A 27,959-nucleotide genomic window follows, 5' to 3' on the forward strand; every position below is an offset into this window, starting at 1 on the left:
TTTGCCTGGCATTGGCTGCCATTAGCTGAAACTAACTGGACCGTTTGGCAAGGCAACTTTGGAAATGGAATTGTCAGGAGTTAGCCCCCTGTCATACAGAGCAGAGCAGGTAAAGGGTGAGGGATGGAGCCATGAGTCAACAGGCACATGACCAGCGTAGTCCACCCCTTTGCATCCAGTTTTACTCTTATACCCGTTTTTAACTTTGTGCTTCCACATACCATGATGCAATATCCATCAGAAAAATAGTCACTCTCCACCTTCTGAAAAAAGAGAAGGCAAAGTCCCATCTGTCAATATATCCATCTCTGGGTGATGTTAATTCCTCTTCAGTCATAACCCCATCTGGATATTCTACAATTAAAGATTAAATTATAGCGGCACCTGGGTGGCTCAGTTGGTTAAGTGTCTGCCTTCGGCTCAGGTCATGATCCCAGGGTCCTGGGATCGAGCCCCACATCGGGCTCCCTGCTCAGCGGGGAGCCTGCTTCTCCCTCTCCCTCTGCCTGCTGCTTCCCCTGCTTATGCTTTCTCTCTCTCTCTGTCAAATAAATAAATATAATCTTTTTAAAAAAAGATTAAATTATAAAGATAACCACTGCCACCTTTACTTATACAGTCCAGCTTCCATATTGCTACACAGCAGTCTTTACAAAAGAAAAGCTGGCAATGTCATTTTCAGGTTAAAATTCCTTAGTGGCTTCCCATCTCCACCAGGATAAGTACTACGTGTCTCTGGTGATGGAGCAAGAAGGGAAGCAAGGAACTGGCATTTAATGATCATCTACTATACATCAGGCTTTGTTCTGGTGTAAAATGTACTGCTGTGCAAACATTTGTCTGTCTTCATCTCCTGGGAATTGTTTTCCTAATGACTGCGTTAACTGAAAACCTGCCATGTTTATATGACACTTGGCATGAATAATTAGTCCAAGGGTAATGACTTGGATCAGGCTGGACCAAGGAGACCCTTCCATGGGATTCTTAAATTTGGTACCCAACGTCTTGAGATCAATCTGTCTTGGGTGGATTAAGATGTAAAACTTACCACCTATAGGCAGCCATTTTCCCCACCTTTAAAGAAGAAGGTTTGAGGTCAAAGAGGCTGAGGTAGAGCAGGAAAGGCAAAGACAGAAGGCAGAGCTGGAATCCTGGTGCCATTTGCATCCGTGGGTACTAGTTATTCCTAAAGTCCAGGGTATATTTGTGTTCAACCCTTTTGTAACTAACTTATTTACTTCCTCCCTCTCCTTCCTTCCTTCCTTCCTTCCTTCTTGTTTCTTTCATCACTATCTGGGAATCACAATATGCCCAATCCATAGGATGCAGCCGCAAACAACATAGCATCCAATGAGGGGATCCGCTTTACAGTGAGAGGTGCAGGAGTGGCTCCTTGACCAAGGGGTCCACTGGTTAAATCGTGCACTGTACTATCCAGGGGTAGCCAGCTTCAGAGAACACTGGCTTATAAGTAAGGCTAAAAGCCTTCTGCATTTCAGTTATTTATACCTTTGTCATGCCTTTTAGGGAATTTTCTGAACCTGATCTTCATACTTGCTTATTTGGTCCTTGGCTATATCCACTCTGCTATTCACCACAGCCTTTCAGGGCTTTATTTCATATCTGGTTCTATAGTTGGTTCTTTATGATTTCTTGTTTCCCCCTTCCAAAATCCTCTCTTTTCTTTTTTAGAGTAATATTGAAAATGCTTATTTTCAAATAAAAAAAATAAAATGCTTATTTTCATTCATTGTCCTGACAAGTCCATTAACTCTGATGTGTCTGGATAAGGTAGTCCTGTATGTTGTCTGTTCTCTTGTTGGGTGTGCGTCCCTCAGGCATTTATCTGCCCCTGTGAGTTCCTCTTTCCTTGGGGCCAGGACTAAGTGCCTGGGGGCGGTGGCATAGCCCAAGTGTGGTGTATTCCTGGTGAGTTGGGAAGGAGGAGACGCTGGTGTACAGTCTGCACCTCTAGTTGGTGCTGTCCTGAGCAGCCAGCTGCATCCCTGGAGAACCCCTCTGTTCCTCTCTCTGCCCGGGTAAGACTTAGAAGCCACCCCCCCATCCCCCGTTGCTATAACTTGGTGCTTAGGGTCCAGGGAGAAGGAAAAGGAGCCATGGAAGAGGCTGCTAAGGTGCCTGCCGGTTCACCCCCCACCCAGGTGACTGCCTCCCCCCCCCCCCCCCGCCCCCGCCAGTGCCTTCTCAGCCTGTGGTAACAGTGATAGGACTGGCCAAGGTCTGTCCAGGGCAAGGCGTGGAAGAAGAAAGACTACCTCTGTCCGAAACCTGACAGAGCCTGATTTCCTTCTTGGAGCTCAGTCATCTGCTCTGGGTTTTGCCATTGTCCACACCAAAGCTGACGGTCACGGGGCTGGTCTCTCTGATTTGCCAGCTTCCCTTTGATTCTCAGGTATCCCCCGATCTGGAGCTGGCTTGTGCTCTCTGCCATCTGGTCAGCTTATCTCCGTCTCATAAAAGAGAAAATAAACTTGAGAGAGGAGGTGGTTTCTCCAAAATCATATAGTGAATAAATGAGGCAGCTACTATTTGAACCAGGTCTGTGTGTCTTGAAAACCATGCTCTTAGTATCTTGTATCTCCCTGTACCGACCCTGGAATCTAGGTCCACTCATTTTATCAAACTTTTCTTCTGAAAAAGAAGGGAAACTCAAGGGATTGGCTTTGAAGTCTCTCACATGTGCCCTCAGTTGGATTTTAGGAGGTTTCCTTTTCACAGACGTAGACGAGCTCTTGAGTTGTTCATCATTTAAATTAATCGGCTCTTAATGTTTTTAAATTTAAAATTATTAAATATGTCGGGGTTCCTGGGTGGCTCAGTCATTAAGCGTCTGCCTTCGGCTCAAGTCATGATCCCAGGGTCCTGGGATCAAGCCCCGCATCGGGCTCCCTGCTCAGCGGGAAGCCTGCTTGCTTCTCCCTCTCCCACTCCCCCTGCTTGTGTTCCCTCTCTCTCTGTGTCTGTCTCTGTCAAATAAATAAAATAAAATCTTTACGATTACTAAATATGTCAAACATGTTCAGATATCCATGTATTGACCAAAACTTGAGAATTAGCATTTTGCCATATTCTTTTTTATTAGAAAAATTTCAAGCATAACTAAGATGCTATTCCTATCTCCAGAGATAACCATTATCCTCAAGTTGATGTGTATCATTCCCATTCATACATCTCAAAACTTTGTTTTGGTTTAATAATATACATAAATGATAATGTGGCACATTCTGATCAGATGCGGCCGGTGCAGGCAGTGAAAGAATACACCCAAGGCAGAACAAAAGAGATAAAAGTTTACTGAATACACAGCAAGCGAGCAGCATCCAGGACAGCAAAGGAGAGACTGCCAGGAGGCAGTCATGAAGGGCTAGAGTTACAGGGAGGAGTGAAGAAGTAAGGGACTGTATGGAATTTTCCCTTTTTTGGTAATCTTTGGGACTGTGCCTGGTTGTAATTGGTCAGTTAGGGCCTATGGTTATTTTGAGGTGGGTCGCTTGATGAGCCTGTTTGTGTCAGCTTGGTGATCACTGTGGGCCCTTCTGCCTTGTTCATGTTCCCATTGCTCAAACCTGTTGCCTAAAAGTGGCCTCTACAGGGGTGTCTGGGTGGCTCAGTAGGTTGAGTGACTGACTCTTGATTTTGGCTCAGGTCATGATCTAAGCGTCATGGGATTGGCCCCACAGAGGGCTCCATGCTCAGTGCAGAATCTGCTTGAGATTCTCTCTCTCCCTCTGACCCTCACCCAGCACTCGGGCTTGTGTGCTCTCAATCTCTCAAAATAAATAAATAAATAAAATCTTTAAAAAAAAAAAGTGGCCAATACAGGTAACATACTGTTGTTATCTTTTTTTATTTTTATTTTTTAGATTTTATTTATTCATTTGACAGAGAAAGAGAGAGCACAAGCAGGGGGAGCGGCAGGCAGAGGGAGAGGGAGAAGCAGGCTCCCTGCTCAGGAGCCCGACACGGGGCTCGATCCCAGGACCCTGGGATTATGACCTGAGCTGAAGGCAGACGCTTAACTAACTGAGCCACCCAAGCGCTCCTTTTTTTTTTTTTTTTTAAGATTTTATTTATTTGACACAGAGAGACACACAGGGAGAGAGGGAACACAAGCAGGGGGAGTGGGAGAGGGAGAAGCAGGCTTCCCAGTGAGCAGGGAGCCCGATACGGGGCTCGATCCCAGGACCCTGGGATCATGACCTGAGCCGAAGGCAGACGCTTAATGACTGAGCCACCCAGGCACTCCCCCTTTTTTTGAATAAATACTTTATTTTATTTATTTGAGAAATTGAGAGAGAGAGAGAGAGAGAGAGCACAAGAGGGGGTCGGGTCAGAGGGAGAAGCAGACTCCTCACTGAGCAGGGAGCCTGATGTGGGACTCGATCCCAGGACTCCAGGATCGTGACCTGAGCCGAAGGCAGACTCTTAACCGACTGAGTTAATCTTTTTTTAACCCAATGTGATGTTTTTGAACCATATTGATACGTGGAGACCTAATTCATTCATTTCTAATGTTGTGTAGTATTCCCTTGGGTGAATATATCACACTTTACTTTTTTATTCTTCTGTTGTTGAAATGTTTAGGCTGACCACATTTTGCTCTCACAATGATGCAGTGAAGGTTGTTAGAGGCATCTCCTTGAGCACATTTGTGAGAACTTTTCTAAAGTACATCCTGGGGAGGGGTGCCTGGGTGGCTCAGTTGGTTAAGCATCTGCCTTTGTCTCATGATCCCTGGGTCCTGGGATGGAGCCCTGTGCTGGGCTTCCTGCTCAGCAGGGAGTCTGCTTCTCCCTCTTCCTCTACCTTTCCCCTGCTCATTCTCTCTCTCGCTCTCTCTCTCTCTCCAATAAATAAATAAAATCTTTTTAAAAAGTCTTTAAACAAAATAAAATAAAGTATATCCTGAGGAGTGGAATTGTTGAGTCATTCTATTTGTGCATCTTCAAAGTTAATATTACCAATTTGCTCTCCAAAATGGTTGTCCTAATTTATAATCCATTCTAAAAACATATCGAGTCTCTATTTCCCCCTATTTTTGCCAACATATAGTATTATCAAACTTAAAATCTTTTGTAAATCTGACAGAAATGAACTTATATCTCTTTTTTTTTTTAAGATTTTATTTATTTATTTGAGAGAGAGAAAGAGCACACAAGGGGGAAGGGTCAGAGGGAGAGGCAGACTCCCCGCTGAGCAGGGAGCCCGATGCGGGACTCGATCCTGGGACCCAGGATCATGACCTGAGCCGAAGGCAGTCGCTCAACCAACTGAGCCACCCAGGCACCCTGAACTTATATCTCTTTGTTTGTTGGTATTTTTCCCGTTTGGAGTGAGGATGAGGAACTTTTTATACGTTTTATATAGTCACCATTCAGTTTTCTTTTTCTGTGATTGGTCATATCCTTTTCCCATTTGTTTAGTTAGCAATTTGGATGAGTATTAGTTATTGGCTGTCTCCTCTGTCCCTGAGGGCAGGGACTGAGTGATTGCTGTGCCTCCAGCACCTAGCACAATTCCTGTCCCTTCAATATTCATCAATCCTTGCTGCGTGGGTACTGATTGCATCTACTGTGTGCGGACATCTACTGTTCTTTCTGTCACCTCCCCTTTTTCCTATGGGATGCTTTTTCCATCCCAATCATGAGATTCCCAGAGAAGCTGACATTTTCTAACGTAACATGCCCCTGGGCACAGATGACTGATTGCAGTGGGAGGGAGCACTGACCTAAGCCAGGGCAAGCGTGTGAGGCTTTCAAGATTTGAGAAAGAGCCATACTCTTCTTGGCGGATGTAAAGCTGGAGAGCTATCAGCGTTCATGTTCCCTACAGACACAAAGAATGAAGATAATGTGAAAGACGAGAAAATTTGAGCTTCTGGTTTCAGGTATTCAAGAAGGATTCTGTGAGCTAAGCTGGTGGAGTTGAGTTCTCTCCTTTTAACCTAATGAATTCTGACTGAAGCACTTTACATTTGGATTTTTCCCAATTTTTTTCTTTCAAAAAATTTCAAACTTAAGAAGAAAATTGAAGTATAGTTTAGTGAACACTTGTAAACCCTTCATCTAGATTCACGAACTGTTAACATTTTGCCTTATTGGCTTATCTATCTCTTTCTTCATATGTATATTCAGATACACCCACATACATAAACACACAGATAACACACAGTCTTTGAAAATTAGTTGCAAACATCACGGCATTTTAGCTCCAAATATGTCAGAAGTTCCCTAATAAGAACATGCTCCTACATAACCACAGTACCACTATCACACACGGGAATTTTAATGTTGATATAATACAATTGTCTAATATACAGCCAATATTCAAATTTCCTCAATACTGTCCTTTATAACTTTTTTTTTTAAACAAAGATTTTATTTATTTATTTTAGAGAGCGAAGGAGAGTGTGTGCATGTACACCTATGCGGGGTGGGGTGCGGCGGGGAGCAGGGAGAGGGACAAGCAGACCCTGAGCTGAGTGCAGACCCTGTCCTGGGGCTAGATCACATGACTCTGAGACAAGGACCCGGGCTGAAACCAAGAGTCTGCACTCAACTGACTGAGCCACCCAGGTACCCCATATAGCTTTTCTTAAACAGAAAATCTGTGATTCAATCAAATACCACGTGTGGTTTTAGCTGCTATGACACTTTAGTATACCTGAAATTAGAACAGTTTTAGTCTTTTTTGGGGGAGTGGGTCTTTTACGACATTGACATTTTGGAAGAGTCTGGGTTAGTCATTTGTGTCATTTGTGGACAGTTCATAATTTGGATTTGCCTGATTGTTTCCTTATGATTAGACTTGTGTTAAAATGTTTTTGGCGGGGGGGTGGGGGGGTGGGTTAGCCTGATGATGGGTATTAAAGAGGGCACATTCTGCATGGAGCACTGGGTGTTATGCACAAACAATGAATCATGGAACACTACATCAAAAACTAATGATGTAATGTATGGTGATTAACATAACAATACAAATTATTTAAAAAATTAAATAAAATAAATGTTTTTGGCAGGGATGTTACTTGAGTGAGGTGTGTAAGGGCATCACACCAAGGGCACATAAATATCAGCCTGTTTTAGTATTGATGATGCTAATGTGATCACTTGGTTAAAAGTGGTGTCCACCAGATTGCTCCATTTGCAAGATACCCTTTCCCCTTTCTGACCGATAAGTAGTCTATGAGATGATACTTGAGATTGCTTGAATAGCCTGTTTCCCAAGTTAGCAACTATTGATCGTTCTTGCTTGGCTTATGTTTGGATTCTTAATATTAAATTCAGTTTGGGAACTGTTTCTGTGGTCTCATTAGGAACATGTGACTTCTGTAAAGTTCCTGGAGATAGGTGAATACCCAGGAGGTTCCCTCCTCTCCCTACTCCCACCTCTTTACTGTCTCCAGGGACCCCTCATGTCCTCAAATCCTGGTTGGGAACCATTGTTATATGCAAAGAAAACTGGTCTTGGAGTCAGCATAGTGGTATTGGAAAGATCTGGGCTCAGATTCTGGACCCACTGCTTATTAGGTCTATGACCTTTATCATGTTACATAACCTTCCTGAACCTCTTTCTTCAACTGTAAAATGGAAGATAATGGTTGTGGCGGACACTGTTGGTGGCCTACCCAACACACATTTCTCTGTTTTTCTTGTTAACAGAACCCCCGTTGTATTTGTTTGGCATGTGCCAAGCCCCCAGGAGGAGTCATAATTTAAAACTAAGCTAGGGGCACCTGGCTGGCTCAGTCGGAAAGAGCATGCAACTCTTGATCTTGGGGTCATGAGTTCAAGCCCCACGTGGGGTGTAGAGATTACTTAAATAAATAAAACTTTAAAAAATAAATAGCTAACTGAGGCCTTCCAGTTCCCCTTGGTCAGTGTTAGTTTAGGTGTAAGCATCTGGCTCCGTTCTGGCCCAGGAGATATAGGTAGAGGACTGCCAGTTTTCTGGGAAAGATTTTTCTCCCTTCTTATAGTGAGTGCTGTCATCAAGGAAGCCATGCTTTGTGAGCTGGGGTGGCCACAGTGCAAACCTGAGGTGCAAGCCTGCAAGGAATCCTAACTTGCTGACAGAGGGCAGAGTGGGGGAAGGAAAGACTCTGGATCCTTGATATCATGGAACTTCCCAGCCAATCCTAAGTATACTTTCCTCCAGACTCTCTGGTAAGCAAACAGATATCCTTATGCCATTGTCGAGTTTTTCTCTTGCTTGTAGTTAAATGCATCCTAACTGATACAATGATCCTTATGATTGAGGTAAGGCGAGTGAAAGTGTCTATCCCTGTGCGTGGTGTAGGCACTCAAAAGATGTCAACTTCCTCCTACACTTTGACCCTTCATCCTGCTCACTCTGTTGAACCCCACCCCTGGGTGAATCCAACAAGCCCCTCTCTCGGGGCCTGCTTCCAGATTGCCAAACTGAGTTTCAGGAGACACACAACAAGGCAGATCAGCACAAACATTGACTTTTGGTGACCATCCTCAACTGGGTCGTCCGCACTTTCCAGGTAGTTTCTACTCTTCCACTCTCTGAAACAGCAATTTCAAAGCTTCTTCATGCTCCTCTCTCTTTGCCCGCCACCGTGCCTCCCCCTCTCAGCTCACAGACAGAAGAAACAACCTCATCTCCTACTTCACAGACCACAAAAAAGCCATCAGAGCGGGGCTTGCCAATCTTCTTCCACCAAATGTCCTGAGAACTTCTTCCTCTTCTGGGCCAGTCCCTCGTATGTCACACAATCTGCCCCCCACCCCCATGGTGGTTTTTAGATCTCTTCTGGCCCTAGTCTGTCTTTAGAAGGCTCCACCATGTACCATACCAAACATATTCAGATGTACTCACTTCCTATATTGAATAATATATTTTTACTGTAAAAATCTTAAATAATTTTTTTAAAATTGCTTTAATTATTTAGCTGTGGGTAGTTTGCCTAATTTGTGATTGGCTATGGGTTTTTTTTTTTTTTAGGAGCACTAAGGTGCTACGTGGGATTTATTTATTTTTTTTAAAGGATTTTATTTATTTACTTGAGAGAGGGAGTGCAAGCTAGAGAGAGAGAAAGAGAGCGAGCGCACGGGGCAGAGCGAGAGAGAGTAGCAGACTCCCCGTTGAGCAGGGAGCCTGACTGAGGTGGGGCTTGACATGAGGCTCGATTCCCAGGACCCTGGGATTATGACCCGAGCTAAAGGCAGAAGCCTGAGCCACCTACTTGGGATTTATTTTAAGGTAAGAGAAATCTAACTCCCAAATTGTTTTCAAATGTAACTGCCATTTTGAACATTAAATAGCGTCATAAAGGAAGTTGACATAATAATCTGTTGTGCTGGCACTTAATTAAACATTAATTTTGATTATTCACCGTCTAAAAAAATTTTTGGAGGCAATGATTTTACTTTTAGCGCTCAGATTTTTTTATAGGTCCCTGAAAAGCTCCTAGGCCTTAGGTAGCTTACTGAATGCCAGGTGCCCCTTCCTGCCCCTCGGGGCTCTTAGCCCCTCCCTCACTCACATCTTCCACACCTCCATCTCTGCTTGATTCTTCCCAGCTGCATTTAGATGCACTGATTTCTGCCATCCAGATAAACCATTCTAGCCTAACAAAACCTAGCCCAGCAAAATCACACCAGGGCCCATTGCAACTAACCTTTCTAACTGTCCCTTCCCTTTGTCACCAAAGGCTGACGTCAGAGTCATTTACACTATATCTACTTTGAGATGGCCCCTTACCCTCTTGGCTTTCAGGGCAAAGACCAAACTCTGTACCTTGGCCTGTAAAGCCCAACCAAATGGGGGCTCTGCCAACCTTAAAGATACCTCCCCCAGCTCTACTTCCTCGCAATTCTTCAGGCACAAGCTTTCTCCTACCTTTGGGTCTTGCTCTTACCTTGGTGTCCCACTCAGAGCACCCTCTCCCACCTACTTATTTGCCGCCATAACTTGTACTTCTCTGGGCAACCTCCCCTGACTTTCCAGAGTCAGTCCTTCTATTACATAGCACCTGGTGCTATTGCTTCATGACATTTGATTTGTACTTATTCATAATCAGTCATTGTCTCCTCATGTTAGTTTGCTAGAGTTGCCATAAAAAGCAGCATAGACTGGGTGGTTTAAACAGCAGAAATGTATTTTTTCCCAGTTCTGGAGGCTAGTATTCTAAGATCAAGATGGTGGTAGGTTTGGTTTCTTTTGAGTCCTCTCTCTCAGGCTTGCAGTTAATTGCCTTCTCACTGTGTCCTCACAGGGCCTTTCATCTATGTGTGTGTGCCACCCTGGGGTTTCTTCCTCTCCTTATAAGGATACCAGCCTTATTTTAATGTAATTATCCTTTAAAGACTTTAGCCCCAAGTACTGTTCTGTTCTGAGTCACTGGGGTTTGGGACTTCAACATACGACTTTTGGGAGGGCACAATTCAGCTCATAACTATCAGGGACTGTGGCCTCCTTCCCAGTGTATCCCTTGTGCAGGGGCCATGCTAATCTCTCCCGTATCGTTCCAGTTTTAATATATGTGCTGCCAAAGGGAGCACATCCTCCCCAGTGTGTCCCAAGCCCTGAGCATCATGCCAAGACACAAGAACACATTTAATTTCTATTTCTATTTCTATAGAAATAGAAATTAATTAACTGCCCCAAGACTAACTGTGTGACATTGGCCTGGTTCCTTCTATTCTCTGTACCTAGTTGTGCCACCTGTAATATCAGGCTGGAGAAGCTGGTCTCTAAGGACCAACGGACAGTTGACCCAACATCCTTTAATTAATCTCTTCAGTGAAATCTTTCCCCCTCACCACTAGAGGGAGATGTTACTTCTAGTTTTTTTCTCTGCCGGACTGTGCCTTCAACTCTCTTGCCCCTGGGACATTAAAAGTGGAGGAGCTGAGGCCAAGGACAGCCGGCAGCCAAACTATCAGCAGGGCATTCAGCCCTGGGCTTGAATTTCAACTCTGCCTTTTCCTGGCTGAGGTATCTTTGCCAGGGTCCCCTTGAGAGTGTTAGTTTTCTCTGCTGCTGAGTGGGCGATGAGAATGCCTCATCCATGATGCTATGTGGGGCAGGCTTCCAGATTGAGCTCCCAGTCTAGAAACCCCAGAAATGCAAATGCCCCATTTGCTCCCTTCTCAGTAAACAAGTTCCTGTCTGCTGATGGGTCGTTGAGAATGTTGGCAAGTCTGTCTAAGGAGTGGGCCTTTCTGACGGCTTGGATTGGCCACAGAGGGCAGATGTCCAAAGGCAGGCAGGCAGGCAGGCAGGCAGGCAGAATTCCGTCCTGCTGCCTGCCTCCTCCCCCATGAAGTAGGAATGTAGGATGCTTTGGGGCATCCAAGGTGGATACAAGAGAGAGAGATCCTGGTCAATTCCAATTTTTGAGGCTCCAAATTTGTTAAAGTATGAAATGCCTAAGTTAAGTGCAAAAAGGCAATTTGGAGACAAAAGCACTTAGAATATTAGTTTCATAGTAACTGTATGTTATAAACATACATTAAAAGGCAACCAGATTCGGTCACATACAGGGACCCTTGACTATTGTCTGCTCCCAGACACTTAACTATACAGTCAGACCTCAAGGACCAACTTCCCACTGATGCTGCCACCCCTGGGGAAATAAAGTGGCTGTGCATAGAACTGGAAGCAGGCTTGGCTGTGAACCAAAACTAGAGTCAGAAAAAAGCACAAGGAAAAAAAGCTACAAGAAATCCACCCCAGGAGCTGCAAAAGATGGCCTGAGTTCAAACAGTTCAAAACGTACCCTTCCTGGGCCTTCTGGATTCAGTTTTGACTGAATCCTCGGCTATGCAAACAGACCCTTTCAAAAAGTGGTTTACTTGCAAAGAAGCCTTCTAAGGGGCACCAGGCTTTAAAATAATTTGCTCCTCAGTAAAAAATACAACACCTATTTAAAGGGGAAAACCCCATAAGATCGTGAAGGTTAAAAGGTTAGTCTGTTTTTTGTGGGAAACAGCAATTTTCTTACCTGATGATCAACATAATGCCATAGGTTCAGAAATTTGTACTATTAAAGTCAGAGATAAAGTTGTTTTAGTCAGAGAGTCAGGAAAGACTTTAGTTTTATTTGGTGATAAAAACAAGCTGCTGTTTATCATTTATATAAGGGTACAAAGTCCTGTTTCTCCCCCTTGACTGAAATGTGCGGGGTAGCCTATCCTTTTGTGGAGGAGGGCAAGGTGTCAGCAAGGGGGTGGGAGGAACAGAGGGAGACAGACAAGCAGACTCTGTGCTCAGGGCGGAGCAGATATGATGCTCCATCCCACGACCCTGAGATCAGAACCTGATCCAAATCCAGACTCGGCTGCTTAACCCACTGAGCCACGCAGGCGCCCCCAAAGTAACACTTTTTTCCCCCAAAGTAACACTTTTAACACACAAAAATCACACTGCAGTGTAATTGTGCTTTTCAGAAGCTAATTCTAGAATTCATAAAAGATTTGAATTCGTGGCGCGCTCAAGCACCGAGGTTTGGTAATGGCACACGAAGTTTAAAGTTGCAGGAGTGAAGCCTGTGGGGCCTGCCAGTAGGCCCAGCACATGTCACATGCAGAATCTAAATGTGAGATCAGTCCTCAGAGCCCCCTGAGATGAGCCTTGATGGCAAGCTTTGGACGTGGGGTAGAAATGGGGATAGATTTCTTTTTTCATCTTCTTTTACTTCCTCAACTTTGCTGTTTTGTCATATTTCTAAACCCATTAGGGGGAAAAAAAAGAAGTCTTCCTTCAGGATGTGACATTTGAGCTGGCACCTTTCCAAGTGTCACTTTCCTTAGTGTAAAAGGGAAATGATATTAGGACCGAGGGGAGAGCAGGTGCTCCTCGGTTGTGCTGTTAGTATGAACCCTGCCTAACAGCTGTTTCTGGAAGGGGGTGCCTGCTCACTTCACCTCTTAATGAGTCAAGTGATTTCTCATCTCTCTGGGCCCCAACTTCACCTCCGCGAAACGAGTTTGAAGGTGTCACTTTGCAGTGCTATCTCCATCTTCCTCAGCCTGTCACAGACCAAGGCACAGGATGGTGGTAAAGGGGGGCTCTTCCTCAGGGAGATGGCTAGTTCTACACTCGGAACTGTGGTCCCCCAACTCACCCTGCGGGTAAAGTCCTGGAGCCTTCCCGACCTTGGACTACAGTTCCCAGCATGCCCCGAGGGCCTCTCGGGCCAAGTCTCGCGTGCTGTGACGAGACCTCGGAAGGCTGTAAGGGAAGGCTGCCGGCCGACCCGGCGTCCAGTGTTCCCTGGTTGGTGCCTGGGGCCTTCGGTGTCGCCACGGGCATAACGCCGCTCACACCATGGCTTGGGTCCCTACTGCGTCACAGCGCCTCCTGAGACGTGGGTCCTCAGAGCCTCTTTAGTGCCGGAGCTCGGGCCGCAGGCAGCCCCGCGGGGGCGAAAGAACAGGTAACCAGACTGACCGAGCCTGGACCTCCTTGGGGCTGCGTCCTTCGCGCATCCGAAGGGGCGCGCCCCTGGCCCCTCCACCGAGGCGCTGACCCGGGGCCTCTGGGTCCCTCTCCCTTCTCCCCTCCCCAGGCGCAGAGCTCGGCCCGACCGCCCCTTGCCTCTCTTGCCGCACCATCTGGGGTCTCCCAGTGGGACTTCTCTCTGATGGTCCCCCTGCAACCTCCGCACCGGGCCTCGCCTCGGCTTCCTCAGACTGGCCTAGGCCGTGACCCCCATTCCACGCCCTCAACCTCATGCCTCCGGCTTGCCCGGCCCTCGGAGGACCTTCGGCTTGTGCCAGGCCCCGGCCTTAATCTCCTTTTTCTTAGTCTCGCGGGGTGGGAGGGGGGTTGGGTCAGACCTGACCTTTCAAATCCTGGTGGCTTTGTTCCGTATCCTGTGAAGGAGCTGCGTGAGCTCTGCGGGGAGTGGGAACAGGGAAAGGGAAGGGGAAGTGGAAAGGATGTATGTGGGTCTGAATGCTTCCTGGACCCGGAGGATGGCTGAACTTTGGTTTCTTCGATGCTCTTTAATGAAGAACTAACTAGTTTGTCCCCTGAACTTAATCAGGTAGAGGGGCAGTGTAGCAAGTTGAAAAGCAAATAACTTGGCCTTTTCAGGGTTTTGTTTTAATTCCCCTGAAAATGGGGGTGAAACTACCTGCCTTGCAGATCCGGCCACTTACCTGTGACCTTGGACAAATCACATAAATACATCTCCTGATTTTTAGTTTCCTTCTTTTAAAATTTTAGGGGATAAATGAGTGCTTTGCAGAGTTGCTGCAGGGTTAAAACGCAAGATAAGTGTTGTATAAAAACCCTTAGGAGTATTAGTGTTAGCAACAAAGAATGAGTTTATCCATTATGGTAAATAGCCCCTTGCTGTTGGTTAAGTAAGTCCTAACTTACTTAAAAATGATATGTATAATCACTCTTGCAAGGTTGTGGAGAATACATGAAGGTACAGGGAGGTGTTTGGCAGACTCTGAAGGGCTATACCAATGCTGGTTGTTTGTTATTCTTAGAACCTCTGAAATGGATGGACTCTTCCCAAGCAGATTTGCTAATTTGCAGCAGCTGGACAATGTTCCTCATTAATACCTGTCTGTCAGCATAATCGTCACATCATTTCACTCGGGTAAGGTGACCTTTTCACCACATATAGTGCCTTTGTCATATCACAGGTGTTAAGATCAGCCACAGGTGAGACCTTTGACTTTCTCCTTTAAAAAAATTTTTTTTAAACCTCCTTTGGCATGTTTGTCACCCATTGGCTCTTTTATGTGTGCTTCAGCCTTGTAAACAAGCCATAAAACTCTGTGTGCCTGTCAGAAGAACAGCACTGGAGCAATTCTTTGGTGTTCACTGTAAGAAAATGCCCTTTGTTATTTTTATTAGGTGGCAGGGACTCATCTCCGAATTCTATATAGAAAAAGCATCTGGATCCCAGTCTTTCAATGGCTTCGAGACAACCAGAAGTGCCTGGTAAACTTAATTCTTTTTGATAAAGTCTTGCTTTGCCCTTAATGTTTTAAGCTAAATAGAAACCACTTTTTTTCTCAACCATATATTAATGGTTACTTTCTGCCACCAGGCAAGTATTTAAACTTAATAGATTGGCATCATTTAAATATTACCTTATTAACCACCCAGCCAGGGTATGAACCAAACCCTAAATTGAGAGAGAACAGTCATTTCATACTTAAAGGTATGCCAAATTTGTCACTTTCCTACAGATACCAAATAAGAATTCAGAATAAGTTGTTTGGTTCTTGTAATATGTACCAAACGATTGTACTAATTCCCCTTTTTGGAGGGGATTGAGGGTGGGCAGAATGGAGGTCTGGGCAAAAAGGCACCGGCCTGATTTAAAGGTAGATTAAACTTGGGCAGTTAGGAAAATGCTCACAGCAACATTTAATGAATCCTGGGCCTGTGTAGGGCAGTACTTTCTGGGTTACTAAAGTCATTGATCCCTCCCAGGACTGTTTTAGTGGGAAGGGCCCGTGATTTTTAATCAAATCTGACTCACTCAGATTTTGATTCTCAGTCAGATAGTGCCTCTCTCTCAAGGTTGCTGTGAAGATTAAGCATAACATATGTGAAAATGTGAGTTAAAAGTTAGTGATGAATATATATTTACTGCGCAGACAATTTTTTGGTCTCTATCTGTAGGAGTATATTTCCTACTGAATTTTAGCTGACTTTATTATTTTTAGGAGGGCTATCGGGATGGCTGCTGGGAGGAATCTTTAAGATGTTTTGAAGTTGCTCCCAAATTAAGTTGATTAATAGAGGAGTTTCCCCCATGTCTCCTGATGTGTATCCATCTGTGGTCTCTAACATCATCAGTTTGTGTTTTAGTTTGTCTTTCACTGTTGCTGAGATTACCATAAACTCCCTGTAACCATCTGGGTCATAGGGTTGTGCTCATAAGGTTAAAGCTTTGTAGTGTGGGGAGCATGGAGTGTTGCATGTAGAGTGTGAACACTGGCTTAGATCTGTTATGCAGTCCCCACCTTGCTAGCTGGGTGTCACTTAAGACCTATGCCTCAGTTTCCTGAGCTGGAAAATGGGAAGAATATCTGCCTAATGAGGATCAGGTAAGATGAGGGATGTAGCTGCCCAGCAAGGAAGGGTATTTGGTAATCATTATTTGCTTATATGTTTGTTTGTTTTTTTAATTTTTATTTATTATTATTATTTTTTATTTACTTAGTGCAAGCACAAATAGGGGGAGCAGTAGAGGGGGAGGGGAGAAGCAGGCTCCCCACAGAGCAGGGAGCCCGACGTGGGGCTCGATCCTAGGACCCTGAGATCATGACCTGAGCCCAAGGCGGACGGTTAACTATATTTGTTTTAATTGAGAGAATACACATACCATAAAACTCCCATTTAAAGTGAACCATTTAGTGGTGTTTAGTATATTCACATGGTGGTACAGCCATCACCACCATCTAAGTCCAGAACATTGCATCACCCCAAAAGGAAAACCTTGTACCCATTAGCAGTGACTCCTCCTCTGTCCCATCCCAGTCTCTGGCAACCACCAATTCTTTATTTCTGTGGATTTGTTAGTAACTATTAATAGTAATAAAAATGGTAGCTGCTTGTTCTCCTTTCTGTTTAAATGAAGTCTCTTTGCCGGTTTGGGATTTATTGCCATTGAAGTTGATGTCTTAGAGAGTTACGATATAATTTTAAGCAGGAAAACGTCCTGCTGAAGGCAGGATCTGGGCATCAGTTCTGCTGTGAAAGGATTAGCCGACAAACTAAAATGAACTTTGCTCCCTGGTCTGGCAGAACTGAGAGTGCCCTTGAAATAGGGTGCCTGCGTCACAGTGGGCCATTCCGCCAGTCCGTTCCAGTGAACAGGAATGGCAGGATTGCCTGGCAGTGTTCTATGAGTGGTTGTCAGCAATTTCCGTGATGGAAATTGGCTCTGCTGTTTAAGTCATATAGAGTGCTCGAAACTAGAGGTGACAGTAGATAGCAAATTGTTTTAAATATTTCTTGTAATAGCACTCTTGGTTTTCTTTTGGTAAAGTTAGGTAGGAAGGCAGAAGATTTGCAGTTGAGCCCCAGCTGGCTACTTTCTGAATGAGCTTTGGCAAATCACTTTACCTCTAGGCCTTAGTTTCCTTATCTATAAAATGGGAGCAAGAACTTCGTATCTTCAGTCCTGCATGAGTTGAGAGCCGTGGCATCACTGTGGGGTGGCTCCTGTGGCACAAAGAACATAAGCTTTGAAATCAGATAGGTTTGGATTTTGACTCCGAACTGTACTTTGAAGTTGTTTGAGCTTGCTCAAGTAAATTTAAATTGAACTTTGTTTTTCTACTCCATAAAAGTGGATTAGGGCTCTGAATGGGTAAAATGGAGAATTCAAAGTGTCAGGCATAAAGAAAGGACTAAGTACTATTACTTTTTCTTGAGTGGATTAGCTATTAAGTTGATTAACTTAATAATGAGCTATTGCTCTGTCCCAGAATAAGAATGTTTGAGAGCTTTCCTGCCTAAAGATGAATTTAAAGATACTAGCATGTTCAACTGCTGAACCCATCCTGACAGGTATCTCTGTTCTTAGCTCTTGAGCCTAGTGGGCCTCTAGGCAAGATGTCCCTGCCCATCGGGATGTACCGCCGGGCATTCAGCTATGATGATGCCCTCGAGGACCCTACACCCATGACTCCTCCTCCATCGGACATGGGCAGCATCCCCTGGAAGCCAGTGATTCCAGAGCGCAAGTATCAGCACCTCGCCAAGGTATCTGACTCCACTGACTGCTTCTGGCAAGCCCAACCTCTTCGTTTTCCTTCCTCTGCTCCAAAAGCCTTCAGTGGCTCCTGGCCTGTAGAATTGGGCAGTCACCAGTCCCTGTATGTTTTCAGTGCCTCAGCTGGAGTTGGTGGGCCTTTTTTTTCTTGTGAATTCAAACTAGAATGGCTGTGTCTTTTTTTTTTTTAAGATTTTATTTATTTATTTGACAGAGAGAGAGAGCACAAGTAGGTAGAGCAGCAGGGAGAGGGAGAAGCGGGCTCTCCGCTGAGCAGGGAGCCTGATGCAAGGCTTGATCCTGGGACCCTGGGATCATGACCTGAGCTGAAGGCAGATGCTTAACCGACTGAGCCACCCAGGCGCCCCATAGAATGGCTGTGTCTTCTACCTGAGACTCTTCTGTGTCATCCCCCTGCCCCGTGATCCAACCATGGGAATTAAATTTAAGATTTCATGCACTTACTGAGTATCTTATGCCTCTAAGTCTTTGTGTCACACTGCTCATTGCCTGGAATGTTTATAGTCCCCATCCTGTTCTCTCACCCCTCTCCCCACTCCTGATAAATGGTATCCTTTAAATCTTAGATCGGACATCTCTTCTGTGAGGATTTTCCTCCATCCTCTCGATAAGACTACTACCTTTCCCTTTGAGCTCTCCCCTGTATCATGGGCCCTTGTCATAATCCCTACGTTATTTTATCACTTCCCATTAGCTTTTTGAGGTCAGGGGCCATGGCCAATTTTGTACTCCCATCTGCAGTATCTAGCAGAGGACCTGGCATAAAGTAGATTCCAAAAGAAAAAATGTTCATTGGGTGATTGGGGGAAAAATTGGCTCTTTTTTGAACACATACTGTGCTTTTCCTCATGCTGTTTCTCCTGCCTCAAATGCCTCTTCCCACTGCCATCCTATGTAAAAGCTTCTCTTTTGGGCGCCTGGGTGGCTCAGTCAGTTAAGAGTCTGCCTTTGACTCAGGTCATGATCCCAGGGTCCTGGGATGGAGCCCCGCATCAGGCTCCTTGCTCAGTGAGGAGCCTGCTTCTCCCTCTGCTTGCCGCTCCTCTGCTTATGTTCTCTGTCTCTCAAAAATAAATAAGTAAAATATTAAAAAAAAAAAAAGCTGCCTCTTTCCTAAGTCCCACCTGACAGAGACACAGACAGGTGCGTGCATTCGCATGCGTGCGCACACGCACCCACCCACCCACTAACACCTTCCCCCAGTTGCACCTTGATCTACTCTCCAGCCCTTTTGTGCAGTTTGGCTTCATAGGTTCTCACATGCTTGGAGCAGATATGCTTCCTGACTGCAGGGGCTGTGTCTCCCTTGCCTCTGACTCTCCAGCTGCCAAGCATGCCCAAATAAACTAGGCCTGCCAAGTTTGGGTGAGGCCATTTAACCTGCAGCTAGTTTCACTGAACTTGAGCCCTGTGACAGCCTAGGGTGGGGCAGGAAGTGCACTGCAAGCAGCTGCTGAAGCAGACCTGGGTGTGAATCCCCTAAGGGACTATGTACTAGCAATGACCTTGGGGACACAGCTTCACTTCTGAGTCACAGTGTCTCCCATCTGAGAGATGAGAATATTTTATATCATGGAGGTGTTTTGGGGATTACATAAAAGAGCATTAAAAGGCTTGACACATTGGGTGTGTAGCTGATAGTGTGACTCCTGGCTCCTTGCTTAACTTTCACTTGGTAGAACTATATTTATTCCTTTCTTTTCAGTGAGCCTCCCCCCCCCCCCATGAAGCTCTCAAATAGGGAGCTTCTTTTATGAAAGCATCCTCTACAGCTCTGGGCGGGGGGAGTTCCCTGGTCAGTTATCTCCTGAAATCTGACCCAGTCATTTGTTGAAGAGAATACATATAGTGTAGAAAGTATAGGCAGTGCTAGGGAGAAAGGGCCCAGCAGCCTGGCTGCGAGGCCAGAGCAGCGGACTCCAGGGACAAAAGCAGAAAATAAGCATGGCTTCTGTTTTTTAAAGATTTTATTTTAGAGGCGGGGGGGGGGTGAGGGGGGCTCAAGTGGGGGGAGGGGCAGAGGGAGAGCGTCTTCAAGCAGACTCAGTGCTGATGGAGCTCGACTTGGGGTTCAGTCTCACGACCCTGAGATCATGACCTGAGCCAAAACTAGGAGTCGCATGAGTCGGCTACCCCGGCGCCCCAAGCACGGCTTCTGATAGTGCTTTGAAGGGGCACACCCATTTCATCATAAAGGCTGCTGCTTACTCCACTGGGCAGGGGACGAGCTTCCAGTTTTCTCTCGCTCCCCAGCTGGAGCAGTTGACAGTCTGGGACAGCTGCTCTCTCAAAGGAAAGCTTGGCTTGACTCCCTGCATGCATTCTCCTGTTTGTCCTATCGGGTCCAGACTGTCAGCCGCGCTCCAAGTAAGAAATCAGAGGTCCCTTTTACTGGAGCGGGTTATAGCTACAAGATGTAAACCCTGTTTTGTAACAGGGGTGCGGCATTTCAGTACTTACTTCTCTCCTCCTTTTGGACCATCTTTCTTCTCAGTTCCTTTGGAGAAGCAGAGAACAGAATGAACACAGTTCTCTTCTCCCAAGGTGCTGTGTTTCAGCTCTCTCATGTGAAAGATTGGAAGCTACTTGGATTTTTTTTTTTTTTTAATACCATTATTTGAACCTGTAGAGTAATGGGCATCACAGTGTGGTTTTGGGCACTGGCAGCATTAGCATCACCTGGGAATTCGTTAGAAACATGAATTCTTGAGCCGCCACCCCCCCACCCACCCCCATCCCGCCCAAATTAGCTCTGGGGTGCGTCCTGCAATGTGTTTAACAAGTCCTCCTGTGGGATTCTGATGCTCAGCAAAGTTCGAGAAACACTGAACAAATGCAGTGATGAAGCAAAAGCCAGCATAGTGCCTGGTACATGGTCGGGGCTTAGTAATAAGTGTTTCTTCTGCATTCTTAGGGACACAGTAGTATGGGATATTGGACAGACAGGGGCTGGGAAGGTAGTGGAGACAACCAACCCGCCTTCAGATATTTCCTTACGTATCAGATGAAAGGTATTTCAGTAACTTCTCCCCTAAAGGAGTAAATCTGGTTGTGTGACTCCCCTGCCCTGCTCAAGCGCCTCCTTACTTCTCTTGAACAGACGGAGGAAGGGGAGGCCAGTGTCTCCTCCCCTGCCATGACCCTGTCATCGGCCACTGACAGTGTGGACAAAGCCCCTGTGGTGAAGGCTAAAGCGACTCATGTCATCATGAATTCTCTGATCACAAGTAAGCACTTTGCATCCTCAGAATAGAATGCAGAAGGGGTGGGAAAGGTTTGGGCTTCCTGCAAGCTGGCTGTGTGGGATTCTGCAGCCTCCCATGCCTTAGCATGGCATGGCCTGACTGCCTGGCACTTGTCAGTGTGGTTGCTGACGCTCCGGTGTCAAAGATCCGTTTAGGTGGAAGATTTGCCAAATATGAAGCATCTCATTTAATTTAAGTTCATTCTTGCTGCTTTGTTGATGACAGTCTTATTTTCCCATGTGTGTCAGTGTGGCATCGGGCAGGTGACTTAACTCTTGAGGCTGTTTCCCTGTCCATGAAATGAGGAATCTGGCTGGTAGGCTGAGGGGAGGTTTAGATGGCCCCAGTGCTCAGGGGCTGGGAGCCGCTGCTGTGACTGTCTCAGGCTCTCCTGGAGAAGGTGACACACTGAGGCATCTCCCACCTGCCCTGCACTTCTTCTTTCCTTCTTCTTCTTCTTTTTTTTTAAATTGAAAGGCTCAAAGTTGTTTCTCTTCCTGGACCTGAGGCAAGTTTGGTGTCTCAAGCATCTTTAGCCTTAAGGGTGTGGTTTGTGGTTCTAATGAGACCAGAAAACAAGAGCTGGCTTTTCTTTTTCCTTTTTTTCCTCTCTTTTAAAACCTTGTAACAAGTTAAATGAGCTTGTCAGTTCTGGAGGGCCCTTCAGGATGCTGTGGGGAGTCACCACCTATTAGATACAGAGCTCTGCAGAGCACAGAGAGGTTCTTTGGTTGGCTCAGTTTTGAAGTCGGTAGCTCTTGTTTATCTGCTCTGGGAGGGCATCAGCCTGTCTTGGGCAGTTCCTGGAAAATTCACCTAAGAACCAAAAGTCCAAACTCTTACTTGGACTCTTTTTATTCACACATAAAGGCACTGTTTGAATCAGCAAATACCGCTTGTAGTTTGCCAGCTTGAGAACATACTGTGGCGGTGTTCGAGAGCTTAGCAGTGCTCTCTTAGCCCAGCATTAACTTGTCCATGGAGAAGACTGCTCATCAGCAGTACGGAATGTTGTAACAGCCCTAGTGTGCCGCATCACTCACATCCGTATCTGGTCTAGTCACTTCCACTTTTGAGCATATTTTTATATAATCACAGGTAGAGTAGACATACCGTTCTATTTTTCTTAACTAATACTGCCACGAACTTTGTTGCTCTAGTCTTAAATTAAACAAACAAACAAACAATAACTGCATTTAAAATCCTGGTATTCATTAAATCCTTTCCTGCTTTTTACATTTTCAGGTGGCTACCTGGTAAGACTGGAAAACATCTTTATGCATTTTTTTTCTTTGCTTTTATATCTAATGATAATAAAATCATTCCTTAGAAGGGGAACGAATAAGTCATAAAGGACATCTGGTGTCTAGGCTTTTGGTCCACAGGTGCCACATTCCTGGATGAAGGGGTGTAGTATGTAGTGGGGGTGCAGTTGAAGCTGTCAGTCATTCCACAGTATAACTGACTGGCCAGGTCAGACTGACCTACCATTGAGTTCAGCCCATCTGTTACTCCAGGCACCGTGATGGCAGATCTCATACATGGGAAACACGGGGTCTGTAGGCCTTGGCTAGTTCAAGGCATGTTCTCTGTGGTTTGGGTCTAATTGGTACGTTGGTGCCATCCAGCCTAAAAGTGGCCTGTTTCTCTTTGGTGGAAGTCTGTGCGTGGATGATGAGGGTGGTGAGTCTGTCTGAGGAACCTTTACGCTTGGAGAACTTGCACTTTTCTGAATGTCAGCTGCCTCCTCCATGTTGCGTTTCTAAATACAAAAAAAACGTTCCCTGGAGGTTATCTGACACTCCCTTTGGGAGTAACCTGTTCTTAGCTCGGTGTGAGGGAAGGCTTCCTTCTTGTTAGAGAACTTTTGTACAAGTAATGTTTGTTTGGGGGACCCCTCTTCCTGAGATGGTCAGTGTGGTCTCTTACTTCTGGGGAGAAGAGCGGATGTCCGTGTTGAACCCCCCCCCCCCCAGTTTGCGGGGGGAGAGGGGGATGGGCATGACTGTCATCTCCTCTGTTCCCAGAACAGACCCAGGAGAGCATTCAGCGTTTTGAGCAACAGGCAGGGCTGAGCGATGCTGGCTACACACCCCACAAGGGCCTTACCACCGAGGAGACCAAGTACCTTCGAGTGGCAGAAGCGCTCCACGTAAGCTTGTTTCTTAGGAACTTTAAAAAAGCCCTCTCCATTCATAGCTTGAGATGTGGCTGTGGCTTAGATGTTACCGGCGCATTTAGCTGGGCGTCGTGGAGAGCGGTGGAGAGAACCGGGCGAGCAGTTCAGTACTGGGTTAGTCCCACCCTGGTGGTGCTTTCTGGTTGAAAGCTCCAGAGCTGTTAGCCTGGTGGTTTCTGCTTATCCATCTATAAAGTGGGGGTATCCGCCTTGTTTCCGTATGGTTTGGAGGAGCAGCTGAGACTCTGAGCTTACACATGTGATGTGTGTGAGCACATTATGAACAACGAAGCGGGTACTCTGTGTACCAGAGTGACCAACTTTGAGGGAGAGGAGAATAGGGCAGTCTTAACAGAGGTAACACTTTAGCAGGAAAGGAACATCGTGCTCTGTGTTTCCTTTTTACAAAATTAAAATCAAATGTAGAATTGACCTTTTCATTTCTAAAATTGTAAACAAGTGAAGACTAATTTTTGATAAGGTTAATGACGACTAAACAGTCGTATGAATGACAGTTTCAAGGGATTTTCTGTTGGGGAATACCAGCTGGTACTTAATAGTGCCTTATGACCTATGAGGCACTTGCATTCACTTAATCTTTGTACTAATCCTTGGCGGGAGATACTATTTTTTATATTTTATAAATGCAGAGACAGGTCCAAGGTTGTATAGTTAACCAGTCACAGTACTAGAACTCAAGTCTCCTGATTCCCTATTTCCTGGTGTTTTTTTCCCTCCATATGCGAAAGTTGTCTGAGAATCTGGCTCCTGAAGGGGCTCACGAGGGGGATCATGATACACAATATATAGAAGGATATACAATAATATAGATCTGGTGGCCCGTGGGCAAGGATATGAGAAATTGTGGAGTGTTTGCATTTCACAGTGAGCATCCCAGATGATGATTCTTTGCATCCTAAGTGTAAAAACCACTGCTGTAGGGGATCAAGGTTGGGTTGGTGACCAGCTTAATCTCTCAGACAAGACAGATACTTCCAGAGAGGGGCACTGTCAGTCTTTGGGAACTTCTCAGGATAGGTGTGAGTCAGAATTCCTCAATTGAGCAGTTCACTCTGTATAATGGTAGAGTTGACTTTGGCCCATTTTCTGCATCTTGGCCACATGAGTAGAATTGAGGATGGCTGAAATGCCAGCTTACATAAATTGATACGGTGAGTGTTTGAGAACATTTAGACATGCTCATTTGTTTGAAATGTAGCTTGGGCTTACTACACATGGAGCACAGAGACAGTGGAGGGGCCTTGACCTAGAAGAACTGAGAAGTAGACTTGTCTCTCCCCTCCTAGACAGCTAGTCTGTATGTTAGAGGTGTGTTTACAATGCCCAGGGCACCCAGAGTGACTGGCCATGGGAGGGAAAAGGGAGAGAAGGGGACAGGTGCCACAGAGAAAGCATTTAGCTGGAGAGGAATAGCATGCCTAAGTCTTGGCTTTGAGACACTGGGAAGGGCAGGGCTTGTAGCTGGTGGGAGAAGCAGCCTAAGAGTTCAAGGCCCTACTTAAAAGGCCTACAAGGCCTCCAGCTTGAGTTCTGGTTCTTCCACTTACTGGGCAAGTGTGGGAAAATTACTTCTCCGAAAGTAAAAGCTCTAGTGTGGTATTTAGTACAGAGCTGTTTGAGATATGTTGTAGAATGGATAGATTTTCTTAAAGATGGGAATTTTGTCTAGTACGGCAAAATCAAAGGAATATCTGTTCTATAATCCAAAATTATTCTACCTACTAATGTGTTTCCCTTTGCCTGTTGTTAAAGTGTCAATCAAGTTATTTATACCCAACTAGCTGTTTTATATTTGCTCTCGTTTTAAAGAAGTTTCTCTTCTTACTCATCTGCACAGAAACTAAAGCTACAGAGTGGAGAGAGAACTAGAGAAGAGAAGCAGCCGGCCTCAGCCCAGTCCACCCCAAGCAGCACCCCCCACTCCTCCCCTAAGCAAAAGTCCAGGTGAGCTCTTCCGGTGAGCCTCCCGAGCTGCAGTGTGCTTCTAGAAAAGTTAGTGCTGCATACAGAATTGGGACTTTAAGCCTGTGGTTTCAGAGGGAGCCAGGAAAGTTGACAGTTCCCAGTCTCTTGGCATGAGATACTTCTAGAGGCATAGGAAGGGGGTATAAGGATATGCTTTATTCTTTCCCTTCCAGAGGCTGGTTCACTTCTGGTCCTTCCACAGCCTTGCCTGGCCCAAATCCTGGGACCATGGATTCTGCAAGTGGGGACAAGGACAGAAACTTGGCAGATAAATGGAGCCTCTTTGGACCAAGATCCCTCCAGAAGTCTGATTCAGGTAAGACCGCGCCTTCAAAAAAAAACAAAAAACAAACGCATGTGGGTGGCATTTTACCATGTCTATTGGGGACTGCCTACTAATTTTGAAATAATTTGCTTTTTGGTTTACTTCTATAGGAGGTTTTGCCACCCAGGCTTACAGAGGAGCCCAGAAACCTTCTCCAATGGAACTGATCCGTGTTCAGGCCACCCGAATAGCTGAAGATCCAGCAACCTTCAAGCCACCCAAGATGGACATCCCAGTGATGGAAGGGAAGAAACCACCACCACGGACCCATAATCTCAAACCCCGTGACTTAAATGTGCTCACACCCACTGGCTTCTAGAGCTCTTTGTATTCCAGGGGCTCTGGATAGAGGGTATCTTGTACCCAGCTCCCCTTTTACCTTGGCTTTGACATAGGAAAGGTTTTTTTTTTTTTTTTAAACTTCTTAAACTGAGGCTAGAGCTGGAGATGTAATTGGTTTTTGAGAAATGTTAGTGCAAAGCTTGTCCTTGTGTGGAAGAAGCCATTTTGTATGGTTTAGTTTAAATAATCCCAGCAGTCAGGTATGGGGGACCTCATTATTCATTTTGTATCATTTACGTTAGACAAGATCTTTGATCATTGCTTACTAGGTAAATAACGTTTGTGTTGTTCCAGAACTGAGGCTTCGTGATTTCTTTACCACTATAAACATGTGCATGGACAAATCATGGAGTAGAGGTGTGCCCAACTAGTTGAGACTTTGACCCTCTTGACTGTGCTCCAGTCTTGTCAACTGGGGGACCTGAGATCTGTTTGGCAGCCGGACTTGGCAGGGACCCCCCTACTTCCTGTGCTGAAACTGGAGTGTCCTTGTGTTTGGTAGGCCTTATAGGTCACTTTGTCCTGCAGCCACTTCTTACCAGAGCACCTCTGGGCCAGTGCTGTTGGAGGGATGCTTTTATGTGTCACAGAACATCTTGCATATCCTATTTTGCTCTTTTAAAATGAAATTAATTTACCTCCAATTCGGTTGAAAACTTCCCAAGGGAGAAAATTCAGTCTACTGGTTTGGTATAGATAAATGGATGTTACACTTTTTTCAAGTACAGAAGGTGGTACCTACATTTAGATCATAGTCTTGAGGTTCATGTGAAACTAGTGTTAACCCTATTTTGATTTTTTTTTTTTCTCTTTTGATTTTCTCGTTCAGGCCAGGCATAAGACTTTTTTTTTCTGGGAAGTGGAAGAATTTAAAATTTTTCTACATGAAACATTGCTCCCCAGAAAGAGCTGCATACTTTTATAAATGTATGTTACTGAGGAAAGGAACTAAGGAAGCCACTTTATTTCTCCTCACCATGTATGTGTTCAGTCATTGTCTTAAACGCTGTCTCAAATTCCCACTGTTTCTTTGTTTTGGATACTATCATGTCTACATAAGGAGCTGAGCTGACTTTTCCATCGAGAAGCCCTGGAGTCTAAAATGATCAGAATAATTAATTTATTTGTGTCTTCTGTTATGCTTGTATCTCTTATTTGTTTTGACAATAAACAAACTTCTTAAACTGCTTTCTCAAATGTGGATAGCCTTTGTGTGTGTGTGTGTATGTAAGAGTTGTTCTTACATTCTGCCTACTCACGGTCATAGAACCTAAGCATGGTAAACTTGGTATTTTGAAAAACCATTGCCTTTTTATTGTATCCTTTTAACATCAAATTATTTGTAACACGCTCAATCTTTTTGTTTCTACCCTCCACCCCCATTACATTAGATCTTAACGGACTGGCCACAAAGTCAAATTCATAGGCAATATAACAGCTCTAATATAGGATGTTTGAGATCCATCAGGGAGAAGTGAGTATATCTTTCTCTTCTGAAACAGGTCGTCAGTACCTTGAATGACATACATCGATGTCCAGAATTTGTTCAGAGGGCTTAATGGAAATGTTAAACGTACAGTTCATATGGTATTACCTGCTTCAAAAAAAGTATAGATAAATAATTTATTAAAAAATATATACACCTTGTATATTTAAGCCATATTTGAGAACAGGCTAGGATAGAATATCAAAAAAATTTACTAAAGAGAAAGTCGTCATAACCTACAGATAAATAAGATAGGTTTGGTCCTATAAGATTTTTAACTACTTCAGATACTTTCAGAACTTCCAAGTAGTTGGAGATAGAGTTCAGGAGGTATTTTTGGTGTTCAGTGCTTAGAAGGACCTCAGGGGCTGCTCCAGTTCTTCGGAGAAGGCTCTGCGTCAGGGTTCAAGTCCGCGGCATAGAAGAGCAGGAGCTTCAACAAGTGCACTTTGTCTTGGAGTTGGGGCGCCAGCGGCTCCCCCAGCATCTGGGTCAGGCGGCTGCGGAAGGCCTCAATCTGCCTCTCCACATCCAGTGCCGTGATGTCATCCCCTTGCTGGGGCTTGGGCTTAATCCTCTTGATGATTAAGTCTTTCCGATCAATCACTGAACTCCGTAAGTGCTCTGCA

The 27,959-nt window shown here is 45.2% G+C and overlaps 2 protein-coding genes and 1 non-coding gene across 7 annotated transcripts in view; 1 reads left to right on the forward strand and 2 right to left on the reverse strand.

The window, feature by feature from the left end:
* Positions 1–10,442: 10,442 nt before the first annotated feature.
* LOC113930048 lies at positions 10,443–10,550 on the reverse strand. The gene has a single exon (XR_003522424.1). It is a non-coding gene; the product is annotated as a U6 spliceosomal RNA (small nuclear RNA).
* A 2,646-nt stretch (positions 10,551–13,196) lies between these two features.
* On the forward strand, positions 13,197–27,032 carry KIAA1191 (KIAA1191 ortholog). Of its 5 annotated transcripts, none has more exons than XM_027605019.2 (9): positions 13,197–13,429; positions 14,496–14,608; positions 14,869–14,955; positions 17,558–17,736; positions 20,868–20,994; positions 23,040–23,164; positions 25,050–25,156; positions 25,351–25,493; positions 25,613–27,032. In XM_027605019.2, exons 3-9 carry the CDS (start codon positions 14,928–14,930, stop codon positions 25,819–25,821), a joined length of 918 nt encoding a protein of 305 aa, XP_027460820.1. In that variant the 5' UTR covers positions 13,197–13,429; positions 14,496–14,608; positions 14,869–14,927; the 3' UTR covers positions 25,822–27,032. The 5 variants fall into 5 exon arrangements, with proteins under 5 accessions (XP_027460820.1, XP_027460823.1, XP_027460822.1 ...); XM_027605022.2 differs by having other exon boundaries at positions 13,230–13,429; positions 17,542–17,736; XM_027605020.2 differs by lacking the exon at positions 13,197–13,429 and adding an exon at positions 14,021–14,041.
* The window catches only part of SIMC1 (SUMO interacting motifs containing 1), an 85,891-nt gene continuing 84,571 nt past the window's right edge, over positions 26,640–27,959 (reverse strand). The window contains exon 10 of the mRNA XM_027605018.2: positions 26,640–27,954. Coding sequence (XP_027460819.2) covers positions 27,692–27,954 — 263 coding nt within the window. The 3' untranslated portion in view covers positions 26,640–27,691. The remainder of the gene's footprint in view (positions 27,955–27,959) is intronic.

The sequence above is a fragment of the Zalophus californianus genome, chromosome 5 (genome assembly GCF_009762305.2).
Source record: "Zalophus californianus isolate mZalCal1 chromosome 5, mZalCal1.pri.v2, whole genome shotgun sequence".
NCBI classification, from domain to species: domain Eukaryota; kingdom Metazoa; phylum Chordata; class Mammalia; order Carnivora; family Otariidae; genus Zalophus; species Zalophus californianus.